The 24279-nt window shown below is 41.3% G+C and overlaps 2 protein-coding genes across 2 annotated transcripts; both read left to right on the top strand.

The window, feature by feature from the left end:
* Positions 1-7995: 7995 nt before the first annotated feature.
* On the top strand, positions 7996-14781 carry sat2a.1 (spermidine/spermine N1-acetyltransferase family member 2a, tandem duplicate 1). Its single transcript, XM_086197779.1, has 6 exons — positions 7996-8561; positions 8781-8832; positions 9025-9108; positions 11183-11284; positions 11356-11396; positions 11501-14781. The coding sequence occupies exons 1-6, from the start codon at positions 8499-8501 to the stop codon at positions 11666-11668; spliced, it is 510 nt and encodes a 169-aa protein (XP_086053905.1). The 5' UTR covers positions 7996-8498; the 3' UTR covers positions 11669-14781.
* A 606-nt stretch (positions 14782-15387) lies between these two features.
* On the top strand, positions 15388-23710 carry tnfsf12 (TNF superfamily member 12). Its single transcript, XM_086197056.1, has 6 exons — positions 15388-16053; positions 17054-17135; positions 19896-19952; positions 20099-20122; positions 20271-20398; positions 23045-23710. The coding sequence occupies exons 1-6, from the start codon at positions 15880-15882 to the stop codon at positions 23318-23320; spliced, it is 741 nt and encodes a 246-aa protein (XP_086053182.1). The 5' UTR covers positions 15388-15879; the 3' UTR covers positions 23321-23710.
* The last annotated feature ends 569 nt before the right edge of the window (positions 23711-24279 follow it).

The raw sequence follows: 24279 nt of genomic DNA, 5'->3' as shown, positions 1-24279 counted from the left end.
TGCTTTGAGGCCACAGTGCTGACCACTGCACCACCGTGCCACCTCCTATATTTATTTGTATAGGAGGAAGAAAAAAAAACCAGCATAACAAAGTGCTTTGTAGCAAATACATAGCACAGATATAAAACTTTTTTTGTGGCAGAAACTAAAACTGAACAAAAACAGATCAAAACAATGGGACTAACACCTAACATGGATGGTTCAGATTTGCAACACTAAGAATAGTGATGATAAAATAAAAATCTCAAGATATATGTTGTTGAAAGCATGTTAGCATGCACTTAACGTAGGCTATTAACGCAAAGTCGCTAGTATGAGGGATATGATACCGTGGCCATTCTTTAAAATAGCAATGTAGACAATAATCTTCATTATATACATTTTTCAAAATTGTCCAGTCCTTCTTCGCCTTTGAATGAGCACATATCAACCCTAGGAGGTAAATATTAGCTAAATAGATACAGGGCTAGCTTGAATACTGGCCAAATGCGTGCAGTCCCAGCTAGCATCCCTGTAGTTTACTGCACCTTTCACCGTACTTTCACCGCTTCAGAACAGCCTGATATCAGCAAAAAAAAAGAAAAGAAAGTGGAACATTTCGGAAATGTCTGAAAGTCTGACAAAGTACGAGGAGTGCTCGCTTGCCCTGCGTATTTACACACAACATTACACCTCCACACCAGTCCTGAGGCTATAGACGCGCTATTGCGAAGAGTCTAAAGGAAATGTGTTTGCAGTAAGAACAGGTTTCCACGTACGTCGCTGTTATGTGTAAACTCTCTTGACCTCAACTTTGACCTCTTCCTGAGAATCAATATGACAGGAAATATTACTGAGCTCCGTATCTGAGAAGAAAAGGGGAAGTTGTAGGGTAGAGTAGGTGTCACTCCCTGTACTGTGAAACAGAATTACGATTAAAAAGAATAATTTATACAGAATGTTGACCAATTGCTTACCGCCAGTAAACCTGGACTAATAAATCTGCTCTATCCAAACATTTGTAAGGACACTGGGGCATGAGTTGTTTCCTTACAGGAAAATGAGTTGTCACAACTACAAAGGTGTTATTGTTTAACTTTCTGCTGTGCATCTCTCTTAACTGGAGGCGGTGAAGGGTCCAGTGTCCCGACTTTCTCAGGAATCACACGTCTGTTATTGTCTGAGGGGAAGTTATGACGGCCGGCCGCCCCTTAAGAAAAAAAAAAAATTAAAAATAAAAACCAGAAAACAAAGAGCAACACGTGCCAGCCCGCAGATGTCCTAATAAGGCTCTTTAATGAGGCAGTGTGGAGCAGACGGGATGACAGCGTCTCTTTAGTTATCTCAGTGTTGATGAGCTCATTTCCTTTTGTCCTTTAGTGTTTTTTCTTCTTTGTCTGAGCAAAGGTTTAAGTCCCAGACAGGGGGAAGGGTTCTTCTGGGGCTATGCCTCATAATCACGAGACGTATGCGCTTTGTTTTGTACAGTGTCACTCTAACGAGGGCTTTCTTGAAGTCATTCATTTCTGTTTCTGCATTTTATGAAACAGGATAGAATAACCCCCCCCCCCCAAAAAAAGTGATTTCAGTGTATTATTTTGCAGCCTTGAGATGAAAATAATTATAGTATTGGTAAAAGTTTTCCCTGTGCAGACTTGTTGCATCGCTTGGATTTACAAATGTGGTGTTAAAATAGCTATATAATATAAAGGTGGGCACCTTTTAAAATCAAAAAAATGTCCAAAAATGGCATTTATTGAAGCCAAAGGTGGGACAGAGGGAGGTCCCAACAGTTCTTCCCTCCTTGTTTTGACTGTATTTCAGTCCCTTCCCTTTCTTTTTTTATGCATGGACAAATGCAGTGTTGAGTGACTGTCGTGGAAAAGCTCCCAAGCTCAGGGACCAATCAGAGGCTAGACTAAACAGGAAGAGGAGGTGGCTTCCTGTTCAAGCGCGACTGAGCTGCCGTCATGTTCAGACCAGAGAAGTTTGTCACAGCAGACGAACGACTAAAAAAGCCTGTAAAATACGGTTGCTGCTGTGTAAGGTTCTATTTTTAACCAAACTAAAACAAACTGTATGTAACAACAAGTGAAAGATAGACAAATAAATCATGATGGTAGCTAAAAACCTCAAGTGGAACCACATCAGGTCAGATGCCTCAACTACGATCCCATCATCCACCATGAGCTGTAGTTATGAATGTTGATTTTGATATATTTGTACTTCATCACATGACCTCCAAAGGTTTTAATGTCAGGAAGAGCCCCTCTGTCAAAAAGGGTACGGCAGCAAATTGGGCTCAAAATGGCTATGGGCTCAATTTGGGCAACAAAACCCCTTGAAAATATCTGGCAACAAAACTCCTCGTTGAAGCTAAGAACAAGACGCCAGAGACAGGGTTAAGATGAGGTGACAAAACCCCTGGGTTAAGTTCTGGCAAAAAAACAAACCTCCTGGGTTAAGTTTAGACTGGTTTTAGTTCAAAACTCCTAGGAGAAATTTGGACCAAAAAACAACCCCTCCTGGTTTAAGTTTAAACTAAACTCCTGGCTTAAGTTCAGACACCAAACTCCAAAGTTACGGCAACAAAACCCTTAGGTTACATTTAGACCAAAAACAAAAACTCCAAGGTTAGGTTTAGAGAGCAGCAACAAATTTCCTTGGTGTGAGTTCAGTCTACAATCTTGGTTAAGGTGCCAAAATTCCTTGGTAGGTTAAAGCAACAAAATGTCTGGATTGCATTTAGGCAAAAAAAATGTCCTTGGTTTGGTTAAGACAAAAAAAAACCTGGGTTAAGTGTGGGAAACAGAACTACGGGATTAGTTTAGACAATAAAAATTCAGGGTTAGGTTTAAGCAATAAAACCCTAAGGTTTTGATCACGTGACTAAATCGTGGTTTGTTTGTTTTTTTTAAGGGAGGGGGGGTGTAATCCCTTACTGTTGGTCTCGGTTTTAACGACAAAACTGCTTGTTTGAGGGAAATGGTTTGGGTTAATATGGACTCTTTGACACCATGAGCCACGTGTTGGAAGGGCTTTCTGAAAGAGGGACTTCACAATGTTTTCAATTTCAAAATCACTTTTTCATAAAACAGTCAGGTCAAATGTCATCTTGACCGGATGGATGAAGCCCATTTGAAGAGACAAGAATGCTGGCACGGCAAGGCGCCGAGGTCTTTCAAAGCAAATGACTTTGAATGAGTTCTCCAGATTTGTGTCCGTCTAAGATCATGAAAGCAAAAAATAGCAAACTGAGACATGTTAGATGGCCTGATGGTGCCAGCCAGCCTCAATGTTTCCCTTTCTCTTCCGACGTCACGACGAGTAACATACGTTTAATTCTGCCAACAGAACCTGGCTGTAAAGCTTTTTTCCCAACTGAGCGTCTTAACGAAGGCACACAAAATGACTCTTTTTAGAACTTTTTTGGGGGGTGGTTGAAGGTGTGAAAAATGTCACTGTTACATAAGTAGTCTATTCACTAGTCCTGAATGGAAGGACCGGAACACTGGATTTCATATGCGTGGTGCCTCACTGTATTAGATGCCAATACTGTCTTTATGGGGCCGGCGTGGCTTGGAGGTCGAGTGGCCGTCTAGCAATGGAAAGGTCGCAGGTTTGATCCTCACTTTCCCTGGTAACCATGTCAAAGTATCCCTGAGCAAGATACCCCTAACTGCTCCTGATGGCCCTGCGATGGACTGGCGACCCATCCAGGGTGAAATATATATATATATATATATGTATATATATATATATATACATACACACATTAATTACCTTGGCACCTACTTGTACTTCCTTGGGTGCCATTTCTCACATATGTAAAGCCCAGCAAGAGGCCCTTCTCCTGTCTTACTCACAATCCAGTGACTAATACTGTCTACAATGTTTCTGCTCCTAGCTAACTGTGAGTCGTCAAATGCGTCTGTAAAAACTGTCGGGGGCTTTCGAACGCACGTCATCAGCGAGGCCAGGGAGGCTGCTGATGAAAAATGGTGGCAACGCTCTGGAGTTCTGCTTATGTCAAATGAAAGGAGCAGTTAGTCAGTCTTAAAGAGCCACACAGTCCTGCTGCTGCAGCTATTAATAGTTACATAGACAGCTTGAATTTTTCACAAGAATGTTGGCTACAGAGAATATTGAGCCGGCCTAAGAAAATCCCCCTTTCCCTGCTCATTTCCTCCCCACCCTCCACTCGGCAGAATGCCCTATACTGTGACAAATCTCTTTAAAGTCTATTTTTAGCCCCAAGCAGCTACCTTCTCCTATTTATGTATTGATTTGTTTGTAGATTAAACACATATGGTGGTGAGGTTAATGTGCATCACTGGTGAAAAATCTTCATGTGAGATGTGAGAGTGACCTTGGCTGAGTTAAGCCGGTTTACTGCTGAATCATTCATTACTTATTCATTCAAACCCAGGCCTCATGATAACAGCTTTAGCCATGCGTGTCGTGTGGTTTCTCCATATAATCATTACGCTACACTTTAACTAAAAGCACACCACCGAGAAGATTGACTTTTAATTAGTGGCTTTGCGAAGAGTCCCAGCTTTGATAACAAGCAAAAGTCATTAAAGCAGTTGTGTCTGGATCTTGTGTTAGCATTAGCTTTTCCCGTAGGCACACCTTATTCTGGCATGCGATCTCTATAGAGCTCGCTCATCTTACAGTTTGAAGTTACAGCAGTTGTGTAAAGACTTGTTTGTAGTTTGTTTTGTTTGTCAAGAGTTGAAGTCACTGTCTTTGGACATACGGAGGATTCACCATGCAGTCGTAGCTTGGCTCGGTCACTGAAAGTTGTCCCAGTGAAGAAGCCGATACAGATACTGATTCAGATTGCTACAATTGGGTTTCTTGATGTTTAAGGTTACATCACGCGCACTAGTAAATAATACAGCAAAAATGTTATGTAGGGTTCATGATCCAGCGAGCGATACGGAATGGAATCTGGATCGTAGGTAGATCGGCACCATCATGATCCGATTCGTCAATAAAGTCAGTACCCATCCATCCATCCATTCGTTCCCTACACCGTGGATCCATTAAGGGTTGGGTCATTGGGCAAAAGGCGGGGTTCACACTGGACGGGTCGCCAGTCCATCACAGGGCCATCAGGGGCCATTAAGGGTTCAGTATCTTACTCAAGGATACTTGGACATGGTCACCGGGGGAAGTGAGGGTAGAACCAATGACCCTTCGGTTGCTAGATGGCCACTCTACCTCTGAGCCATGGCGCCCCCATGAAGTCAGTTTTGGCATCCAATTTTGATAGTGCCGACCTGATATGCCACCTTAAGGTGACACCTCCTTGACGTTCCATTTATAGATACTGTTCAATAGTGCAAAGGGACCTACGGAACATGCACAGAACATCTGATTGAGGAATAAATAGATCCCCACCGGTATTATCCTGTCTGACTTAAAAAAGGCCAACAGTATGATTCCAGATGGACTTACATGTTACCAGGCCTGTTGTTTTGCCTTCTTGTCTCAAAATTTCAATTGAAGACACTCCTAGCTTGTCAAAGAGTGACACTCCTACTCCCGGTGTGTCTTTTGCCAACAAGCGAGGCACTACTTAGTGCCTAAATGAGACACAGCACCCTTTGAACGAACTTGAATCCCTTAAAACTCTGATCAAAACATGCTGAAAATACCTTGAAAGGCTTACCCAAAGTATAGCGAAAGCTACTGTTGAGGTAAATGCGTGATTTTGGTCTCGTAACACTCTAGCAACCTGCGACAAAAGTTGGACAAAAAAAAACATGCAAAAGTTTTTTGGTTTTTTTTTTTACCATCAGTTTGAATCAGTGTCAGGGATTCTGGCATTGAGTAGTTTGAACACAAAGATATTGAAGGTTTTTATTCTCGGAAAAAAACTGGGGGGGGGGGGGGGGGGCTGGAAATGAATAGGGCTAACACAATAGGGGCCAAAGCATCAAGACTGAACAGATTCAGGTTTGGATTTCTCCAACAGCATGGGAAATGAGTAACTCATGTTTTTTTGCAGGCGATGTCCAGGTGTTGTCAAGTGTGCCAGGAGTTTGCAATTTTGGGACGTGGCCTTCATGAAGACCCTTGTGAATCTATCTGTGTCTAAATACTGTTTTTGATTTATATAGATATACACACACACACAGTATATATACATATATATATATATATATATATATATATATGTATAGCAAGACAACCTGTTAGCATATAGTTTTAAGCCTTAAAAACACTGGATTTTGCACCTGGAGGTGTTTATCTTTTTTGTTTTGCTCCAAAATGATCCTTGTGAATTCCTTCTCTTTTTTTCCCCGCCAAGACTTGTTATGTTTCAGGCAAGACGTCTCCTCACAGGAACCCTTCAGCCTTTAGGCTGTACCTGCATGTGCTGACGTGCCCCCCTGAAGGTCGCCATTTAGCAGTTAGTAGCTGAGAGTGACGCGCGCTCTCCTCTGACAGCTTCCTTTTACGGATAAAAATCACTTTCAACCCTTCAAACAGGCCTTTTTTTTGGTGGATAAAGGTGTTTTTCTCACTGCAACATTAGAGGATCAGCTTGAACAGTTTTATATCCTCTTCTTAATCTAGTTATGATTGATTTAATGACAAATTAGTAATTTTTTGAGAGGTGCATTCCATCCCTCAGCATGATATTCTCACTTCCTCTAATGTCGTGTTCCACTTGTCCCAGACGTGCGTTTACCTCTTTGTGAAACAGAGTGAATTCATGAGATCATTCCTATTTCTGGTACTGAAATTCACAGTATGATGACATGTCCACAATGCGCGTCATCTGTCCTAAATATAAACTCTACAGCACCTTTCCTGTGGGATTGTGGGTTGTTTTTTTTCTAGTTTGGAATGATCACTGTTGAGGACACGGACATGCCCTTTGTTAGGAGTCCACATCATCAACAGTAACAATCAATTATCACTAAATAAACCAGACTAATTACATCAAAGTATTGAGGAAAGGAGATCATTGCAATTATACTACTGATGTGTTTATTACTTGGTTGTCTTGGGAATATACAATAAATCTTTATGGTCACGAGGAAGCTTTTTCTGAGAACCACTTCGATATGTGTGCTGATTGCGGCCATAAGTGGGGAATCTATTCACAAGATCCCAGAGTGACAGTGCCACCACATGGTTCCTGTGCATTACTGAATTTGTTGGAGGGGGGAAAAAAAAAAAAAAAAATAGTTGAAATACTCCCAAAACCAAATTGATGCTGTACTGCATTTAGAAACCATCAGATGACGGAAGAAAAGCACCACAAAAAGTTTTTATTTTATGTACAGACACCAGATACAGAGCCAGAATGACACAAATGCAAGAGTGCAGAACACTTTATTTTTCTGGCTATGGTTGTTAAAAAAAAAACAACAACAAAAAAACAAAAAACAATAAAATGCTACATGTTTTACCATCTGACCTCAAATCTGACATTAAAAAAAAGGATAAATCAACTTCTGTCTTTACTTACTTTTTCATGTTTTTGTACCCAAAACATCTAAAGATACATTTTGGTTGGCGTTCAGACGAAATTAAATACAGCAAATTCATCACTGTTGACCATCAAATATTGCATTTATCGACTCAAAGATGAGGTCGTACATCTTTAGCACAAGTTACATTCTGGCGTCTGGTTCTTTTAGCGTCTAGATATTCAACATCCATTGCAGCATGTAGTTAAATTTCTCTTTTTTTTTATGAAAGAATTTTGCTCTCTTGCTTACAATTAGTGTTCTATTCGTTTTAGCGTCTGGCTCTAACACAGGCTAATATTTCAGCTGGAAATTTTTAGCTTACATTTTAGCTTCCAGCTGTTTGAGGCACCCTAGCTTGTAGTTGGCGGTTCCATTTGTTGGTTTGACTTATACTTTACCTCCAGCTTGTTTGCTTAGGTTCGACCAATTTTTTTTTTTTAATTGTTCACTCTATAAGCGTTTACTGACTATGTTTCATTTCGCCAGTTTGCTAATGACCAATTAATCAACGAATGAATTTGATTGATTAACAAATGACAATTAAAATCCGCCCCAAACAGAAAAGATTTCTAATTATTCTAATTAAATATTTAAGGGTAACATCATTGCGGTCATGATTGAAACAGCATTTTTTTTTTTTTGACCCTCAAGGACCACCAAGGTTCCCCACACCTCACCTTGAGAACCCTGGTGTAGAGGCTCATCATTGCCCCTGAAGGACAAAGGCAGCAAATTATATGTTTGTCACAAATATGTGTGTGTGTGTGTGTGTGGCATAGAAAGAAGTCACGCGCTTATAAACCGGTTATACCGGATGTCTTAGTATGTCTTAGTATCCGCAGGGTGAGCTGATTCCTCCGGTCGCCTCGACCTGGAGGGGGGCGCTCTCGGCTGGGTTTTCTTGGTCTAATCAGACGGGTTATCTTTACGGCGGCTTGGGTTAAAGGACATCTACCATCTCCCGTTTCATCCATCCGGATCTTAAACGAGCCGGAGCACCGCAGCACTGTGAGCGTCCCGGAGATGGAGTTCTCTATTCGGGCAGCCAATATGGAGGACTGCAAGGACGTGGCGCGGATGATCATGGTGAGAGAACACGTGTGTGCTATCCAGGCATGGCTGTTTTTTTTTTGTTTTTTTTGCCAAACACATGGCTAAGCACCTAATAGTGCACCTGATAATAACATCGTCGACTTGAAATCAGACGACAGGCGTGATTAATTGAGCGCAGATGACGGCTATGACGTCATGTGGAGGAGCTGTGTGGGAGAATATGATTTTATTTGTTTTTTTTTTTCCCCCCAGGAACTGGCTGAGTATGAGAAAATGACGGATGAAGTGAAAGTCACCCAGAGAGGTAAAGTATGATAATGTACATTCATTCATTTATTAAATATCTTACATGTATTTGACCTTGGCCTCCGCCATCCTTTCAAAAAAGGAAACTAAAAATATTCTGGAAATATTCCAGATGTTTCAAGTTTCGCATGAAGAGGCTGATTATTATTTTGAGGTGTGTAGTCAAGTGCATGTAATTTTATACTTACAGATTTAGAGCAGGACGGCTTTTCCAAGAACCCCTTCTTCCACTGCATCATCGCTGAGGTTCCAGAACAGAACAAGAGTAAAGAGGGTGAGAGGAAGAAAAAAAAAGGGTCCAGCGGGGCCAATAAAAGCAACACAAATATGATCAATATTCAAATATATATTTGAGGCACGCAGCTTCCTGATGTGTTTTTGTCTTTTAAGATTATAAAGTTTTCTTTCTGAAACACATTTGATTGAAAAAATATTCACATATAAAGAAGGAGAACGTGGTTAAGATGATTTAATTTGCATTGCGTTTCAAGTCTGACCACGTTTCTTGGAAGGAAAATTAACAGCTTTAAAAAAGTAGCTGCTCAAGAAAAAGAAAGAATTATAAGATAGAAAATTTAAAAAATGAGGTTAAACTGCTCTAGTAGTGACAAAAAAAGCATTTTTTTAAAAATAGGAAATAAAACTTTGCAGCATTGCCTTTGTTTACCATCGTTATTGTAATGATTTATCCCCTAAATACTCACCTCGGTTCATCCAAGCGACGCATTTTTTTTTTTTTGGACTTTCCATGAAAGAAGCAAGATAATTTCTTTTACAGTAACAAAAAAAAAAAAATTGATTTAAACAGTATTGTGTCATCCTATATCTAGTTTTAACACATTAATAAGGAAAAACAACACTTTTCACTCTACAAATACTGCAAGCACCCTTTAGTTGGCAGAACTGCTCTCATAAAATGTGTGACGGAACATGAGATACTGCGGTTTAAAAGCAGAAAAGCTCCGTCAGGATGCTAACGGTCTGCACCTGTGCAGCACTGGCACTTCACCGCTGCGTAATCGCTCGTTGTGAGTCAGTCAGAGGGTTCATGCATCCCTATTTATTAGTTGTGTTACTTAATGTTACTGCTGTGTGCAGATGTGGCCTCTCTCCTCACACACACACACACACACACACACACACACATACACACACTACTTACATAACAAAGCTAGCACACCGCTTTTCCTCAGGGTCCAGTAATGAGACCATTTGCAGGCGTTCTGTTGCCCAGCTGAGCCTTTTTTCTTCCATGACACTCACCAGTTTCCATGCGGTCATTGTTCACTGGCCTCAGATGTCCAGATCCTTGATGATCTTGGCAGGTTTTTGCACCGCTATCAGGGACGTTGCTGCGAACCAGTGGCTGTTCTGTCCGCAGGACATTACGTGCTCAAACGTTTAAGGGTCTCAATCTCAAAGTTCGGCCCCATTTATTTTATGAAGCCCTTAATAATGTTTTAAAAGTAGGCTAGCAGTTTGGTAGCTTAATGTGTTGAATAGAAACAAGCTAACAAACTAAAATGCTACTTATTAGAGCAGAAATTGTAAGAGCAATGTGTGAAATCAAAACTTTTGTTGGCATAATTAGCTAAAAACTGATGTTTCAAGCTTTAAATTGAGAGCAATATGAATATAAACAATTGCTAGCTACATACGTAGAGGTGCTAATATTAGCTTGAACCCTAATGAAATAATGTTAGTATTTTGGCTAAATTGGTTTAGCGCTTTCAATCTTTACAATTAGAAATCTTTTTTTTTTTATTTTCTTTTTTGTATTCTAAGGTAGCTTATATTCCTACTGAATAGCGAGCAAATGAGAAGTTTGTTGTTACTATAGGCTATCGGCGAGTGCTAGGCATTAAACTGGTTTGCCAGTTATGCTAACACTTATGCTATTTTACCTAGAATGCTTTAGCGGTATTAGTGTTGATGACGTTTCGCAGCATGTGTTTACTAACTTCATGCAAAATAAATACAGGAATAACAAAAAAATTCTGTATAGATGAACAATTCTACTTTGAAAAAACACGTAAGAAAAAAATCACATGCTTTTAGATTAAATATTACACAATTTAATATTGCATTAGTTGATAAAGTCCTTTAAAAAAAACAAACATGCTTTCAGGCCCATCATGATTTGCTATTACAGTCAAAATATTGACACAATATGCAAATATTCTTGGCTTTTAAAAGGTTAAGACTTTCTTGATATTGTTTAAGTGACAGCCAGAATGTTAAATGCGAAATAACTTGATTTGAAAGAGAAAGGGATTCTATGATTCCACAGATACGATCTGTAACTGAAACTATCAAATCAGCTTCCCGTCTGACTTATTTTCTTTCAGGCCACATGAAGATAGGCTACGCCCTTTACTTCTACTCCTACAGCTCATGGAAGGGCAGGGCCGTGTACATGGAGGACCTGTACGTGATGCCTGAGTTCAGAGGTACGGTTCTCAGACCCAGACTTGATTCTTCCGCATGAACTCTATAATAACCCCTGTTGTCTTTCTCTCAGGGAAGGGCATCGGTAAAGCACTCATGAGCAAGGTAGCACAGGTGAGTACAACGTTGGTTGATATTGCAAAACTTTGGTTGGACCCTCGTTTGCGTATGTGTAGATGAAACATGGAAAAAAAAACAATCCCTGATGTGTTCTGTAGCTGGGTCTGGCTGCCGGCTGCAACCAGTTGAACTTCACCGTTCTCGACTGGAACAAATCATCTCTGGACTTCTACCTCAGACAGGGCTGCTTAGACGTCACGGCTGAGATGGGCTACCACTACATGTCCTGTAACGGAGAGGCGCTGCAGCACCTGGCCCAACCCTAACGTCCAGAACGTCACGACCTTTGTAACCACGAGGTCATACTGCGGGGACAGACCGCCGATTGTCGGTCCCTTTCAGAAACGTGACAATCACAAGTTGATCTCTCAAAAAAAGCAGACTGTTAATTATAACTGACCGTTTGCTAAGCCCCTCCCCTAGTTACAGTTGCTACGATTGTCAGGCTTTCCAATATGTTGGCTGATTTAGTACACAAACCTTGTGTCCAATTCACAGCAAAATGTGTGCCGGCTTTTTCGAAAAAGCTAAAGTTTACCTTTTTGCTCATTTTACTCAGGGGAAACATGAAAAATATACTTAAATTGAAGTATTATTGAGGTTTTGTCAGTGTTGTCTTGGTCACAGTCCAATTTATGTCCAGTATTTCCCAGAAAATGGGATACAGTTCCTCTACTAAACTAAAGTTTGGACGGTAAAAATCCTCTTGCATTGCTTTATTGTACTAAATGGCATGTTAGGGTAGAATTTTGGATACAACCATAGTCCTTAATAAAGCTTTAAAGGTAGCCCAGTGGGTTGTTAGCATAATACATGGGATAGATACAAGCTAACAAACTTGTAGCTAACAAAAAAAAGAGTAAAATTTGAATGAAAAAATGGCCCGAAATCAATTCTGTTGCCAGCAGGATTAATGAATGCTAAATAAATTGGCTAAAAATGACTTTTTTTTGCTGCTTTAAAGTAAGAGCAAAATAAAAGTAAGCACAGGCTAGCAATGCAAAGTTTGAAAAAATCCCGTTGCTAAAGTTTAACCTCAAAAGTTGGCTTCCTGACATTTAATAGAATTTTTTTAAAAAGGCATTATAAAAGTTGTTACCCATGTTAGTCGTTACAACTACCGGTAATTTTTTGCCGTAAATGGGTCACTAGTTTATATGAATAACTTGCTTAATTCTAAAAACAAAGAGCAAGACAAACTCGCAAATATAAACGCTAATAAAGTGATGTTAGAATTTTGGCTAACAGAGCATAGCAGTTCCGGTCTGAGAAATTTAGCATAGCTTGTGAGCCTACTGAATAGCTAGCTAATAAGTAGTTTGTTCGTATGATTTGCTAGGTGCTTGCAGGGTAATAAGCTAGTTTGCGAGGTATGCTAACACTGCTGTTTTACGCTAGAATGCTAAGGCGCAGCATTTCTCACAGATTGTACTCTTGTTTGTTTTTTTTTTATTGTTGTTGTTGTCGTTGATGAGGCTAAAACAAAAGACACCAAGCAACATTCGCTAGCCATAATTGGAGGGTCTAGGAGGGGGTGGTTAGCTAACGGTCAGTCCATTTAGAGTCAAGTTTAGTTTGAAGCATTAAAATGAGGTTTGTGCTACAGATTTAAATAACAATAAGTGAGGCACTGAGTATGTTTTGTGTTCTTCCCTTGTGATATGATGTGAATCAGGGCACGTTTTCAGATGAACACATCTGGAGAAAGGTGATAAAAGCCATCGCAGCCGCCGGGCGACTGTTGTAAGCACTTGAGTTTTTGGGTATCTTGTCCCTTTAAACGACAACCAAAGCGTCGGTCTCCTCTCTCCTTCGTCTTCCAGATGATAGTCGTGAAGCACAATGTTGTTTTTTTTGTTTGTTTTTTTTGCACTGTTTCTTGTCTTCCACGCTACAAACGTGCTGAGTTCCAAGGATAAAATGGTGTACTGAGAAGAACCTGCTGGACTGGAACAGAAAAACAACAAAAAATATAATAATAATAATAATAAAAAAGGAGCCAAGCGTCCGCTCACGCCTGGTTTTCAAAGACACGCATGAAGCTTTGGAATCGGACAAGAAAAAAAACAAACAAACAAAAAAAAAAACAATCCATCTGGCAGAATTTGTTAAATAAAAACAAAAAATCTTGGAACGAGCTCAGGTTGCGTCTTTGAACCTGTCCTGCTACAAAAAAGGGGGAAAAAAAAGGGAGCCGCATAATTCTGGTCTGCACTTCTGTTTTATATCCAGTCTCATTTAAAAAAAAGGAAAAAAGAGGGGGGGGGGCTATATTGTATTACATCCAGCATTTTAATGAGAACAGCGTGTATTGTGGGTTATGTTTAGTTTGTTTTCTCTCACTCTAAACATTTACAACCACTGAGCCTCCTGTGTTCGCTTTAACAGTTTACATTTCTGATTATACTTTGTTTTTATTTCTTTCATTTTGGAATTTTTTTAATTTTTTTTTTTTTTTACTGTGGTATCATGTGGTGTCTGCTGTAGAGTTTTTAAAAATAAGATATATATATATAAATGTAATTGTTGTGGAATTCTACTTCTGAATGTCTCCAAATGCCCTAAAACGTCTATACAGCGTCTGAGAGAACGTTATTTATATCCTCCCTCGTCTGCAGTTTCCCATCAGAATACCAGAACTATGAATTGTACTACCTGTAACTCCTGATACTAACATGAGTATCTCAAAGTATTTGGAAAATGAAGTTCAACGCTGTTTTGTGTCTCTGCTGGAGATTTGTTTTCGCAATAATTCAGGCAACTTTTACCTACAAAACGCAAGAAGAAGAAGAAAAAAAGAGGTTGAACAGCAGATATTCACGGTCCTGATGTGTGTGTGTGTGTGTGTGTGTGTTTTAGTACATTAATTCGCGTGTATTTTGTGATTCAGTGTCAATACCCCGATCACTGACGTTGTTTAAAAGAAATAAAAGATGGTGGTGTGTTTTCTAGTCAATTTCATCCTCTTGAGTTTTTTTGAAACTGAAACAAGACTTCAGCTAAAAATCAAATAAGCAAAAACAATGGGAAAAGGTGTGTTTTTATAGATATATAACAAAAGAAGCGGTGATCAATATCTATTCCTACTAGTTTCCTCGTGAAAAGCCTGTAAATGTTCTCATGCCAATCCAAAAAATGGATTGAATTTTGTTGGACTGGTAGCGTGTTGGAGTTGTTCCTGACCTCTAGGGGGCGCACTAACACCACCTCTCCTATTAAAACCCATTGACATGAGAACATTCAGCAAACTAAAAAAAAAAAAAAAAAGATATTTTGAACAAAACACAACAAGTTCCGTGTTTGAAAAGGAGCAGGAAGGAAGTCAAATATAGAAAATAAAAGGTTCTTTTTTGGAGGATGGGGGGGGGGGGGGGGGGGGCGTCTACGCAAACACTCAAAGTCTCCAGAACTGATATGATAAATATTAAAAAAAAAACATGCCCGGTGTGTGTGTGTGTGTGTGTGTGTCTTCATCTCACCTCCTCACCACCAGTGGGATGAAGACGCCTCCTCACCACTTTGATGCTTGACACGCTTTTTTTTTTTGGATTGATTTGATTTTCAGATTTTAAATGAGTCAGAAGGGCATGACGGTCCGTTAACCCCCCCCCCCACACACACACACACACACACACGCACACATACACACACTCCCACGGTTGCGTCTCTCTTTCCCTGCTACACTGCCGCCACCGTGCGGTCGCTCCCCGTACTGCTACAACAGCGTCAGCGCTGCATATTTTCAAGGCGTGCGAGTTGATTAAAGTTCCCGAGGAACCATAGCAAGCCTCGTGTGTTATTCTCTCTCTCTCTCTCTCTCTCTCTCTCTCTCTCTCTCTCACACACACACACACACACACACACCTCGATGATTTTCAAGCACGATGGTATCGCTACATCAGTGCTGGCTGAGGGCGCATGGAAAGTTCAAACCCCAGTGCGTGTGCGTGTGTGTGTGTGTGTGTGTGTGTGTGTGAGCAGCCTGTCTAATAGAGTGACCCCCCAGCAAGCAGTTTTAAAGGGAAGACAAGAGAGCTGAGTCAACGAATCACAAAGAGAAGGATGCAACAGTTGATGCGCGCCAGTTGTGCACCGTCCCGCATTTTTTGGTTTTTTTTTTTGTGGTGCCCGCACACACACACACACACACACACACACACACACGCACACACGTACACACGCGCGCGCGCAAGGATGGTGGCTTTGATCAATGCTGAAGAAGGATCGCATGTTTTGTTCCTTTAAAAAACAACAACAAACAAACAAACAAACAAACCTGCATTTGTCAGATTAGGAGAGAAAAAAGCAGCTGGGAGACGGAGACAGTAAAAGCTGTCAAGCTTGACGCGTCTCTACCAAAATGGACACTTGGACGCATCTGGATGGACTTGATGCTTCTACTGGAATGGATTTAAAGTGATTAGCGGCGGCAGCGGCGGCGGCGGCGGCGGCAGCAGCGTTGCAGTCTGCACCAATAATGCATCGGATTCTGCAGAGGAGGCGAGTGCGCAAGCTGCGGGTCGTCTGGGCTTCTCTGGCGCTGGTGGCTCTCTCTCTAGCCGCATGCAGCGCGCTGTTTACGGCTTGGACCTGGAGGCAGACGCGGGACCTGTCCCAGTCCTTCAAGATCCTGCAGGACCGATTAGAGCAGGTTTGTGTCAAGAGATTCCGATCCGCGGTGAATTGCGCGAATATTTGCGGCTGTAAAAAGTTTGTAAAAGGGTTATGCAACTTTATGGGGGGGGGGGGTAGTGCTGGTGGTGCTGGTGGTGCTGGTGGGGGTTCTACCTTTCTGCTCTCTTGCACTATTTCTGTATTGCTCACCAGTGAGTTCAATCCAGAGTTATTCCTGATTTGAGTCCAATCCCCCCCCTCCCTCCCCCCTCCATGTTTAATTACTCCGCTGAGCTGCTCCAGTTTTATCTCAACTTACTGGAAAAAACTTCAAACTATTTTTAAGTTTGCACGAGATGATAAAGTGAAAGGAAAATTTAAGAAAAAAATTGTGACCGTTTATGGTGCAAAAAGGTGAAAGAGACCCCCCCCCCCAAAAAAAAAACTACAATTTTTGAGAAAATAAAAATAAATTAAAAAAACATATATTCTGGAGCTGAGATTATAGGGGGGGGGGGGCAGGTTGGTTTTCTATCGTGTTGACAGACCTATACTTTCTCCCTCACACACGTAACACCCCCAAAATTGGACACGTGGAGTGTTGATGCTGGAGCCGGTCCCAAGGGGCCCCGGTCCGTCTATTTGACCGCCAACTCCTGACGAGTGCCAGTGAGCCTGCAGCAGACTGAGAAGCAGCCTCGGTGCCCCGTTTTTCTACAGTAGCAGTAAATTTCCTGCACTACTCCATAAAGCCCCCCCCCCCACACACACACACACACACACACACACCTTGTCTCCTTCTCCACTTAAAGATTTATACTAGCTTGACAAAATTCATTTCTTGCTCAAAAAAAAAAAGGAAAGGGGGGGGTAAAGGAATGTTGAGAGCCTGGAGAAGCTAAAGCTAACAGGATAGTGGAAAAGTCTGTTTATATGGCGGGCTGAGAGCGAGAAAGTCTACAGCAGCGACGACAGCGGCGGCGGCGGCGTTGGATGTGTGCCAGTTGATGTAATGTTCCCTCTCTCTCTCTCTCCAGGTCAACACGCAGCGGAAAGCCATCGTGCAGCTCATCCTGGAGAAGCGAGAACTGCTAGTGGGGCAAAGAGTCAAAAGAGATGGTAGTTCTGGGGATTGTTGTTTTTTTTTTTTGGTGCGATTTTTTTGTTTTCTTGACATACGTGTAGCGCTTTTAGATGTTCAGACTCACCACAGACACAATATACTTACCAACTGTGTTTTTTTTGTGGGTGGTGGTGGTGGTGGTAGTGGTGGTGGTGGTGGAGGGTGGGGGGGGGGGGGGGGGAGAAAGAAAACGTTTAACACAAACGTTAGCCGGTCTTGGCCCACACGCCACTATGGTCAAATCTAGTGGACCACAGGCATTACCCGCTGCTAAAAGTTGACACAGGAAAAAGTAGGCAGCTGGATGACAGAAATTACAGGTCTGACCAGAACGGCCTCGAAGCCCAGAAAACCAGCTGGCAAAGGACGGAGGCCTTGTTGCACGCTTTTGGGCAATGAAATCGATTCCACCCTCCTCCTCCTCCACCTCCTTCTTCTCCCCCTCTCTTTTTCTTGAGCATACAAATGACACAGCTGTGATTTGTTGTGAAAGCGGTGTTATTTGATGACCTATCATTGCGGTATTTTTAGACGACGTTTGCGTCACAGTCACGGGGATTTGCTCGGTTGTTCATATTTTTTTTTTTTTTTTTTTTGTGGGTCCAAAAAGAGAACCATTTAAGGGGATGAATATCCAAATGTGACAAAGGGATTTGAATTGTCTCTCCAAAACACAAAAAAAAGCACAAAAAAATTGATATCCTGCAGGTGTAAGTGATAGCTGTCTTCCAGAACACATTAAACAGCTTTTTTTCCCTCCATTTTGTGGGAAGTTGACTGCCGCTGTTATGTTCTTTCACGTCGGGAAAAGCTGGACAGCCTCGGGGGTTACACTCATCCAACAGTCTACAGTTTTATTTTAGTGGGAACTTTAAGGAACACATTATTTTTTGAGGGTGAGGAGGGGGCGATACGCGTATTCGCTCTCCTTGCTAGAGCCAGACAAGGAGATAGATTCCCCTTTTCACCCCTGTGATCAACAGAGATCGCTAGTTAGCTTAGCACAATGAATGGTTGTGGGTGGGAAGCGTTAGCAGCTCTTTCAGAACAAAACAAAAATTAGATTTTTGTACAATTCGGTCTTTGCCTGCATTATTAGAACTTGTGTGTAATATTTGTCATGAAACAATTTGAAATTATAAGAGGAATTTTGGTAATATTTCAACATAGCATCTGATTTACATACATTTGGAGTCGGGAAGTCCATTTATACACAACAGCCTTATTCACTTCCTGTGAATACCTCTCCTATCTTTAATATACTTGTGAAGCTTCTCCTTTTTAAAATCTTTCGTCTGCTTTTGCCTCTCTAATGTTAAAAATTTGAAATTTTGCTGCGAAATTCTAAAATAACATGGACATTGTGCTAGCATAAACAAGCTAACCATGCATTTCCCCCCAAAACATTAAACATCACTACTGAATCATTGAAAATGATGAGAAACTGTAATTTTGTAATCAGACACATACTTTAAATACTTTTCTGAATTGGCTTTCTGCTTATTCTCTGTATTTTTCTAACATAAGTATGGCAAAATTTGACCTTTTACTGAAAGTGACTGATATACAGTGGCTAGCAAAACAAGCTAACCGGCTGTGAATGAGCTAAATAACTTTTTTCCCCCAATCTAAACATTCACTGTGGGTATTAATCACATTTAGGTGTCAACAACAGACTGAAATTAGCCTCTGTGAGCTAAGCAGCAGGTGTTTTATCACCTTGTGGGCTATAGTTTTGTATATTTCATAGAAAAATGGCAGACTCCAGGTGTGTGGATGTGGAAAGGGGATGTCAATGCTAACAAACGTAAACATTTGTTGTCAACTACAAGAGAGGCTTTGGTGGTATGCTAGCACTTCTCATCGACTACCATTCATCGCGCTAAGCTAACTAGCTCTTAGCCAGTCTCAGAACATATCCATCTTGTTGTCAGGCTCTTGGGAAGATGACAAGCATATTTCCCCAATATTTGACATGTTCCTTTCATTTTCCTGCATGGTGGCAACTTTTCCCTTCTTGGCTGCTCTGTCCTGAAACAGTTCACAGCTCATACATACAGTATTTGGAGTTGAAATCATTCCCTGAAGGCCACATTGCAAAGCTAAAATAAACCTTTAGTGAGTAACAAGAGCAGGCATTCTTCGGCTAGAGTTGTGTTTTATTTATTGTGTCTGTATCTGAGCAGGGGCCATAGCTGTTGCTTCACTCTGCTCTTAATCAACTCCTTTGGGTCACAGAGCAGCCAAAGACCTTTTTGACTCTCTTTTCCGGCACTTCATTCCTCTTATTTAGCATTCGAGCGCTTTAGCTTTTGTATCTTGGTTTATAGTCGGGTGCTTATTCACTTTTAGCCTTGTCCATCTCGTCTTGTTCTTCCTCCCCCACGCCAAGCGGCTCTCCATCCTCCTTCACTCCATCTCTCTCCTTTGCTTTCGCCGTCTTCTTTATTTTCTACATGACTGCAACCAGCTGGCACTAAGATTAACCCCGGCAGGGGGAAAAAAAAAATAAAACAAGAAGAAAAATTGAGGCAAAGAGGCACACGCTTCAGACTGAAAATAACAGTTCGAGGAAATATATTAAAGCATGTGAAAGGAAATCCTTTGCCCATCTGCTAAGCACGTTAAACGCAGCCAGGTTGAATCTAATTAACACACCATGTTATTAGACAGATACAGATGGCGGTGATTGTTTTATCAACCCTCAGACTTATTTTCTTTGCCGTTCATATTCTTGTCTTTCTCTCCTTCCGAAGGGGGGACGTTGCGAGGAAGGAATGGGAATGGAAAGAAAGCGGCGTCTCATTTTGAGAGTAAGTGCCTTGCCAGATCCTTGGTAGCTGTCTCACGTAGCATCTGCTGAAGTGGTTTCAATCATATACCCCTATACAATTGCACTCATAAAACCTTAATTGACTTTCCCTTTCTTTTTTCAATGTCTTCTCTTTCTTTCTTCCAGTAACCAAAGTCTCCTCGCAGCAAGGTAAGAGTCATAAACGGCAGAGGGGTGAAGGATAATCTATTGTCTGGGGAGATTAATAACCTTAGATGTGTGTGTGTGTGTGTGTGTGTGTGTGTGTGTGTGTGTGTGTGTGTGTGTGTGTGTGTGTGTGTGTGTGTGTGTGTCTCAGTGGGAGAAGGTGGCGTGATAAAAGGCTGGGAAGAGAGGACGCTGAACATGAGTAAAGCGGTGAGGTACAACAAGGAGCAGGGTACCTTCACCGTGGAGAAGGCGGGCGTCTACTTCCTGTTCTGCCAGGTGTGTCTTCTGCTGGAAGTTGTAGTTTGTAAATGCTAAAGAACTACAACCAGACTCCACACTACTAATCACCACTTTAAAGGTGCATTGTGTAGATTTTTTTTTTGGGGGGGGGGGGTTATTGACTTGATTAGAACTGTTATGGAGGTCACCATGTTGCATCTATAGTCGTCTAAAGCAGATAAAACAATTTATGCAGTTGCAACACCTCATCATTTTTAAACATTTTTAACTTGTTTAGATTTTATTCACACTGCACTGTCTTTAAACAAGCTAGTTTATGAGAATGTTGTAGTCTTTTTTTTTCACCGATGAATTCTTGGTGACTTAGCGCCCCCTCTATTATTGTGAGCAATGTGGCTTTTGATCAAAGTTACCATGGCAGTTGTCGGCGGTTTAAGTTCATCTGAGAACCCTGCTGTTACCTTCCCCAGATTACCATAGTAAGGGAACCACTGGTTTCCACGATTTTAATGTAGCTTAGTTGCTGGCTCATAGCATCAGTTAAAGGGCGCTGATGGTGACCTGCAGTTCAGTTGAGCAGTATTTTAAAAAAGCTAATTGTCAGTTTCATAAGATACTCTTGATACTGCATTAGCGTCAAGCGACAGGCAGCAACAACACATCACATGTTCTTCTCACACCAAAACATGCTTCACACCCACAATGCATCTGTCCTACCGGACAACACGGGGGTGTTGATCTAGCCATGAGCTAATGCTATGCTAATGCTACTTTCCACACATGTCACCAACTGTGTTCTAGTCGTTATTCAGTCTTGGTCAAATCTGTATTTGCTGGTTGTTGCTGTTATTGCTGTTTTTGGTTGCTGCCTAACCGTTTTTGTGTTGATTTGAACAAATATAGAATCAAACCTGCAGGCCACCGTAGGTTCATGAAAGTGTTTGGAAAGAGAAGCGAGAGGAGTTGAGGTCAGGGGATGTAATATGCAACATCACCACTGGATGTCACTAGATCCCACACACTAGCCTTGCAAAGCTCAATAGTTGTACACAAAGATGGGCCTAATGAGCACTAGCATGTGGTGAGGTACCTCCAGGGAAGTAGTCCCCCTTAGTTTGAGCCTTGTAGCATTTTAGCTAATCGTTTGGTTTTAGATGCACTGCTTCATTTATTTTCTGTGGCACTGATCCAACCAGCATTGATTCCAGACAAATCGGGCAGCTGTTTTTAGGAAAAGTGCTTTGATACTCTGATGATACAATGTCTGCCCGGCAACCAACAGCAGACCCATACGATTAGCTGCTAAATATGTTTTAACTTAGGAGTTGATAGAGACCAAAACGTGGTGAAACAGGGTCAGCTTGCCAGGAACACGGCTCGGATGAGTAAATACAGATTTGCGGTTACAACATTATTAGGGGATAATAAATAAAAAGCCACATCTGCTGCCCCCTAGTGGCAAAAAAATAACGATAACAGATTGGAATTGCATCGTGCGTTTGTATCTATTGAACTTGATGTGTAGAACTGAGTAAGCGGACGAGTTGTTTGGCCACCCAAGAACAACATGTGACTAATTCACATATCAGAGGAGATTCAGGCCGTAGTCACGCTGTTGTTAACCTCAACTAAATAAAGACGGCGTGTTTCTTCTCAGAGCCGTGAGTCATCCAACGAGAGAGAAAGAGAAGCTGAATACTTGTGTATCTCCTTTCATTTGTTAAGTTGACACGCAGTTGTTTACATCTTGTTTTTCCAGTGTGAGTGTGTTTTGGCTGAGTTTGAAAAAAAAAAAACGGAGGGGTGGGGGATTTGTTATTGTGTTAACATTTTTTGTTATTTTATCATTTCACAGCAGCTTTTTCACATTTTGATTCAATTAAATTCACTAAACCTGGGTATCTAACCTTCATACTTTTTTGAACGTCATCCAAACGTTGCTGATTTTTCTTCTTATGCGATCAAATATTTGACATTTAATAATATTTTGGTAGGCTAAAGTTACCGCATGGGTGTTTTGTGTTATGACGGAATGAAAAATGAAAAGTCTCAATGGAAAAAGCACGTTTGTTTTATTTACTAGTTGTGTGTTTTCTGTTTACAGAAGTAGGAGGTTCATAATCTTCACAAACGCTTGCTTTTTTGAAACGAAAGCAGTTTTATTTTGATTCTTACACTGAAAATAATGACGATTTAACTCTCAAGTGGCGTCTTCGGAACCTTAAGGGGGTTCGTAAACAAACATGAAACTGGATTGAGTCACGCCGGGTGATGCAGCTCTGGTTAGGAGCTTTTTTTCCCCCCTTTTTTTTTTCAAACACACAAAAAAAATCTTGTTCAGCTTTATGAAAACAGCATTTTTTTATGCGTGTGTGTGTGTGTGTGTGTGTGCAAACATGAGTCATGCAGTCATACTGTGGAGGTATGTATCGTGTCTTTTTGAAGTGGTGTATATCTTGTTTTTGTAATCTCGTGCGGCCAGACCTCGGTCTTGTCAAGTTGACAAAGGTCTGGAGAAAATCTAAGCAAAATAAGAACAATATTACGATGGAGGGACCTTGGAAACTTGAGTCAGTCTCGTCAGCTTGAATAAGTGAGTGAGCGCATCCGCGGCTCCTGTGGAACTGATGTTTTGTTTTGTTCTTTTGAATCTGAGGATCTTCTTCTTCTCTACGTCCTCAGGTGTTGTTCAACGAGCAGGAGTCTCAGTATGTGAAGCTGGACGTTGTGACCAGCGGGCTGAGACCTCAGAAGCTCCAGTGCATGGAAGGTTACGGGACGACTCCCTCCGCCGGGCCGCACCCCTTCCACTTCCTGAAGCCTTGCCAAGTGTCCGGCCTCCTGCGACTGGACAAAGGCACGGAGCTGCACGCCATCACCGGCCCGTCCTTCAGACTCCACACTGTGGGCAACCCTTCCGCCTCGCCCCACGTTTTCAGCATCTTTAAAGTCAACTGAGGTCCCGCCAGCGCTGATCCGATCCCGGGTTGGATTTTTTTTTTCCCCTTTCTTTTTTTTTGTTTCTTTTTAAAGAGATGAGTCACAACATGATTGCTCTGTACGGATTCGATCCTCTTATATGGTACAACAACAACAATCACCGTGGCCTCGTATCGTACCGCAGCCTCTCGTCCCGAAGACGTTACTTTTGAGAGACAAACCTGAGATTTGTGGAAGTTGTTGCGGAATCTTGATCTGGAAAGCTGTGCTGTTTTTTTTTTCTTTTTTTTTCTTCTTCTTTTTCTTTTTTTTGGAATGCAGAAAAGCAAAACAAAACAAAACCCAAAAAAAAAAAAAAAAACAAAAAAAAACACAGACTTTGGATTAAAACTCAGACCTGCAGAGGAACCCCCCCCCCCCAAAAAAAAAAAAACGCCTCTAAGAATGTCTGCTGAGGGAACAGATGGGATGGAAGCTGCTCTGTAGATAAAGAGCTTCATTGAAAAGAAATACTGGGATTTTCATCTTGGCTGTTTCCTGTAATAAAGTGTGCTCACACTCTTTTTAGAAGACGAACAGAAAAGCTGTGCATGCACCTTCCACTTTTATATCCCCAAGCTGAGAGCACATCAGCATCTCAACACTAGAAAGAACAGCAGTCAGTTGTCAAGGATATCCTCTATGCTGCACCATTCATTTGAGAGAGTGTGTGTGTGCGCATGCGTGCGTGTGCGTGTGTGTGCGTGTGTGAGAGAAGTAACAACCATTTTCCTTACATTCTCTTGTACATAACAGCCGCTGGCATTCAAAAGAGGGGAACATTATTTTGACCTGGATGTGAATTTCTACTCTTTTCTACACTCAGATTTGATGTTTTTTGGTTGTTGTTTTTTTTAAAATCAACGAGGTCAAAAAGAAATGGTGGTGTGATTTATTGTAAAGCTTTAAACGTAGCCTCTCTTTGTCTTTTTGTTGTT

Source organism: Aulostomus chinensis, chromosome 24, assembly GCF_037954235.1.
Source record: "Aulostomus chinensis isolate RoL2024-O1b breed Wild chromosome 24, RoL_Achi_v1.0, whole genome shotgun sequence".
Lineage (NCBI taxonomy): Eukaryota > Metazoa > Chordata > Actinopteri > Syngnathiformes > Aulostomidae > Aulostomus > Aulostomus chinensis.
This window is presented reverse-complemented; position numbering and strand designations above follow the sequence as displayed.